Source organism: Engraulis encrasicolus, chromosome 21 (assembly GCF_034702125.1).
Source record: "Engraulis encrasicolus isolate BLACKSEA-1 chromosome 21, IST_EnEncr_1.0, whole genome shotgun sequence".
In the NCBI taxonomy this organism is placed as follows: domain Eukaryota; kingdom Metazoa; phylum Chordata; class Actinopteri; order Clupeiformes; family Engraulidae; genus Engraulis; species Engraulis encrasicolus.
In genome coordinates this window covers 32,037,576-32,042,575 of record NC_085877.1, presented here as the reverse complement: position 1 = coordinate 32,042,575, position 5,000 = coordinate 32,037,576, and the positions used below count along the sequence as shown (strand labels likewise).

At 45.2% G+C, this 5,000-nt stretch overlaps 1 protein-coding gene across 1 annotated transcript in view; it reads right to left on the bottom strand.

Moving 5' to 3' along the window:
- Nucleotides 1–5,000, bottom strand: part of LOC134437368 (atrial natriuretic peptide receptor 1-like) — a 32,045-nt gene that overhangs the window by 9,870 nt on the left and 17,175 nt on the right. Inside the window, exons 12-15 of the mRNA XM_063186861.1 lie at nt 4,836–4,957; nt 4,442–4,592; nt 4,172–4,220; nt 3,144–3,245 (exon numbers count right to left, since the gene is read on the bottom strand). Coding sequence (XP_063042931.1) covers nt 3,144–3,245; nt 4,172–4,220; nt 4,442–4,592; nt 4,836–4,957 — 424 coding nt within the window. The remainder of the gene's footprint in view (nt 1–3,143; nt 3,246–4,171; nt 4,221–4,441; nt 4,593–4,835; nt 4,958–5,000) is intronic.

Sequence of the window (5,000 nt, the reverse complement as noted above, 5' to 3'; positions counted from 1 at the left end):
ATTAGTCAACATGCATAAGTCAGGAGCGCTGAAAAGGAAAGAAAGGCGAAAAAGAAATGAAGAAGCCAAAAGCCTGAGGGGTTATCTACATAAATATTTCAGAAAAGACTCGGGTGATGCAGCAGGTACCAGTAAAAGCAGCTGTGCAGCAGATCCAGGTAAGACACACACGGCCAACTTTTTCCAGCCCCGTCGTCAAGTAGCCTAACCAGAACAGCTTAATAACATTGTGCTTCAAATATGACTGTCAGTTAAGAATAAAATGCGTATGAACCCACACAATCATACCATAGATTCTAGGAGTAGCCTATTATAATCTCTGGTTGTGTGGGATAATGCCTCGGGCGCATGTTTGCCAGGAGAAGGACAACCAACTTTTTAAACAGCGCTATGCAACGCTATTGCTAAATCTCCGCTTAGCACCAGGGGCGGATCTACGGGTGGGCCTGGGTGTGACAGGCCCACCCTGATTGGCTGTTGGGCCCGCCCAGTCAGAAGGTCATAATACAATATTTTGTACGCATCATAAAATCAAATATTGACTATAGTAATCTATAAGCCTATCTGCACCAGCGTTAGGCTACTTCTTTCCACAGATGACAAACATACATATTGTAAGACAAAAATACCAACTTTCCTACTGAAATGGATACTGGTATACATTCTTGCGACTTGCGTCTTATCATTCTACAGTCAACCAATCAGGTGTCCGTTCTATGCTGGCCGTGATAAATCGTTTGCGCGGCAATCCAATCACAGCTGCCAAACAAGTTTGATAAAACAACTGCCTCGAAGTAGAGTAGCAGAGTCCCTTTTTTCTCTAACAGATTTGTTTTTTTTTGAGTAGCCATCTCCCATGAAGTTAATAGTTCCCTGTCATCTTAGCATCCATTCGAGGCATATCTACAAAGCATTCATTGGATAGGACTAATCATGGATATTAACTTGGACATTCTTGAAAACGTCCTTCAAGCCACAGGAAGGTGTAAGGTAGGAAATCTGACTTTCCCCTTATCTTATGGTGGTTTAGCAATAATGAAGGATGATATGGTCTGTCATCTGACGTTTGTTTTGCGGTACTATTAGTGTTTCTTCTTGTTAGCTGTTTCTGTTGTTAGCTCAGCTGTCCAAGTTATTCAGAACGAAAACCAATGAACAGATTTAGCATGCTCATGGGATGCTGCTGGTCAGGTATAGGATAAGATCGTTTGGGAGATTAAAAAAAGAATATTTTCATATCGGTTGGAACATTATCATTCAGCTACTGAAACCTTGGTCCTGGTTCTGTAATAATTTAAGGATGAATGCTGAATGCCAATGTTAGGAACAGTGGCATGTCAAGCGGGGAGCTAGCATGGCTAATTATTACAGTCAAAACGAATTCACAATATAAAGTAGCCTAACACCTAGGCTAATATTTAGTCATTGCCAGATGGAGCGCTGGAAGTGATCTGGTGAATTATCTGAGTTTGCCATGTTGAGACAGTGGTGTACACTGTAGTACTACGTAGTTCTTTGCTGCTGGTTGTGCTAACCTATCAAATATATGGAAAGAAATGATGATCACAGAAACCATTGATGTGTTCGCTAGATTTTTTCAAAGATGATGTGTGTGCACGTTCCTACTCTCGGCAAAATAGCGTTGAGTAGCCACATGAGTAGCCACGTTTGCAGAGTAGGGGATAGAAGAACAAATTGCAGCTTGTTACCAAGATAACCTGTCAAAAATGTGGAAAGAAATAATAATGATGAGCACCCGCTCAGAAACCAATGAAGTGCACTACTATTTTCGCGAAATTGCCTTGCTACCCAAATCGTGTGAATGAGGTTACCAAATATTGCGCACGCGAAAGATAAGCCTAGAATAGGAATGAATTGTTGCTGCAGGTAGCCTATGTGATGCTGTTGGCAAATTCGGCTGACAATGTGTGTGGGCTGGGCTATTATGATGAGGAGAAATCTCTACTCCCTCTGTGTGACTTTGCGACATGTGAGGGCGCAGCGATCTTACTGTTTAAGAAAAAAATGCATTGTAGACCTGGGAGTACAGCTATCAGCATTGGTATTCTGTGTCTTCAAGTAGCCTACGGATAAAATTTGTAGGATACTCTTTTGTCGGCAATTAACTGGTAGTCTGGTGCACAAATAGCGCAGGACTGTATGCTTGCCAACCTGTCAGTTGAAATACGGAATCGTTCAATATTTACAAACAAAAGTAGGGTTCTGTGTTTTTTTTTAGGGTGGTCAGACGTTCGTCTTTATGACAGACCCCACCCGTCTTTTCAGTGCCTCGTCCGGCGTCGGGCACAGCATTAAGCCGAACACCTGGTTGATTAAAACGCAGGTAATTGCATCTAAGAAACTCAATTTTTCTTGGGGGGAGGACCCCTCCGAAAAAAATACCCGTCAAAAAAATATCACTGTCACCTAGGGGTTGCCCACCCCAACTTCACTCTGGCCCATCCAAAAAATGCCTTCTGGATCCGTCACTGCTTAGCACAGATGCTAACAAATTATCAACCTGTTAACTTTGTGAGGAGAAATACAGTGTAGATTCGTTGTGCATAGTTTTCTGTAAATTGACATGTTCCTGTGTTACTCCTGCTGTGGGGAGGCTTTGATGAGGGAGGGAGCACAGCAGCACACTCTGTTACTGTTCACTTGCTCTCTGTCATCACACGTCACTTGAGGTCAGTTTAGCAAACGGTGACTCCTTCTCAGTCATAGTTTTGATGTGCAAGCCTTCAAATTTCCAAATTACACTTAGGCTACACTTGTGTTATTAATAGGAATGAGAATCCTATCTAGCCTATTTTGTTTCTTTAAAAAAATGTAGGCTGGACTGCATGGATAGAACAATGTTATGTTTTCAGAATGGTAAAATTGTTTAGGTTTTTTTGGCGGGGGGTGGGGGGGGGGGGGGGGGGTTGGGGATGGGTTGTCGGTGTCGGTGGAAGGGGGACCCAATCAGAGATTTTTGTCCCGGGCCCAGCCAAAGCTGTCAGCATCCCTGTGTGTGCATGTGCATGTGCATGTGCATGTGCATGTGCATGTGTGTGTGTGTGTGTGTGTGTGTGTGTGTGTGTGTGTGTGTGTGTGTGTGTGTGTGTGTGTGTGTGCGCGTGTGCGTGTAGTGTGTGTACCTCTACGTAGTCCACAGGGCAGGGGCAGGTGCTGTCGGTCTTCCCAGAGATGAGCTCAGGCAATGGGGGACACCAAGCACTCTCCTGGGGGCTCTCATCCACCTGACATGGTCACACACACACACACACACACACACACACACACACACACACACACACACACACACACACACACACACACACACACACACACACACACACACACACACACACACACACACACACACAAAGCCTCACCTTAATATCTTTGTGGGGCCCTCCCATTGACTTTCATTCATATTAACCCCAACGATAGCTAAAGAATGCTAAACTGTGCCCAAGCCAAAACAATCCCTAAGCCTAACCTGTCAGTCAGGAAATGTTTTTACCCTTTTACTTTTACCAGTAACAACAAAGCTATCCCAGTAAAAGGGGTCAACTCATGTGGGGTCCAGGATTTGGGCCCCACATGGAGCGAGCGTCCCACCTTGTGCTCCAATAGCATTGGCCTCACGAAGTAGGATTGGTGCATTAGACACACAGACACAGACACATGCACACACACGTCCATAGTTATAAAAACACACACAGACACGCAATTGTCAATCCGCTCCTCCTCATGTACTCCTGAAGCTGAAGAATTGTACACACAGGCCACTGACAGCTTTGCTAGGTTCTGGGGGAAAGTCATCTCAAAGGCACCCGCACTCAATATATACAATTCTGGGCCCAGGACAGCTGAGCCCTTTGCCCCTCTCCACCCCAGTAGGCTTCCCTGATGAATTGCCCCTTCACTGGCCATGTTTAAGCAACACCTTAAGACACATCTCTTCCTGGAGGCTTATCGCTGCTAGTTCCACAAGCACTTTCACTTACATGCTTTCACACACACGCTCACACACTGACGCGCACACACACACAATCATACTTTCCAACACAACACTCTGTGAAGCGTCCTTGGGGGTTTTGAAAGGCGCTATATAAAACGAAAGTATTATTATTATTATTATTATTATTATTATTATTATCATTATTATTATTGTACTCACAGGCACAGGATCACTCCTGGTGGCGATCTCTAGCAGGATGATGGAGTAACTGGAAACAAACACATGCATCAGGCACATTCATTACACTTCCTTTTGGTGGTAACTTACTACAGGTACACAATATGAGTGTGTGTGTGTGTGTGTGTGTGTGTGTGTGTGTGTGTGTGTGTGTGTGTGTGTGTGTGTGTGTGTGTGTGTGTGTGTGTGTGTGTGTGTGTGTGTGTATGTATCCGTGTGCATGCGTGAGTGAGTGTGTATGAGTGTGTGTACCTGAAGACATCACCGGGGAATGAGGGCTCGGTGTGTGTGTGTGGCTGTGTGTTGATGTTCTCCGGTGCCGTGTAGACCTCATTGAGGCGCTGCTGATACATAGTCAAGGGCTCACCAGCGTCCTCACGCCGATACGACCACAGACCATAGTCTGGATACACACACACAGAGAGAGAGAGAGAGAGAGGGGGGAGAGAGAGAGGAGAGAGAGAGAGAGAGAGAGAGAGAGAGAGAGAGAGAGAGAGAGAGAGAGAGAGAGAATGCAATTACATGATAACACCACATGGATACACGCTCAATAATTGGACATGCAAACAGACAGATATGGCGCTCACATCATTGCATTCATATCTCTCTCTCTCTCTCTCACACACACACACACACACACACACACCTGCTATCTTGCAGACCCAGCGGTCATCGATGACACAGTTCCTGGATTTGAGTCGTCCGTGGCAGATGCGCTGCTGGTGCAGGTAAGACATACCCCTGGCGATGTCTGTGGCAAAGGAGAACCTACACACACACACTCGCGTGCACACACACAGACACACACACA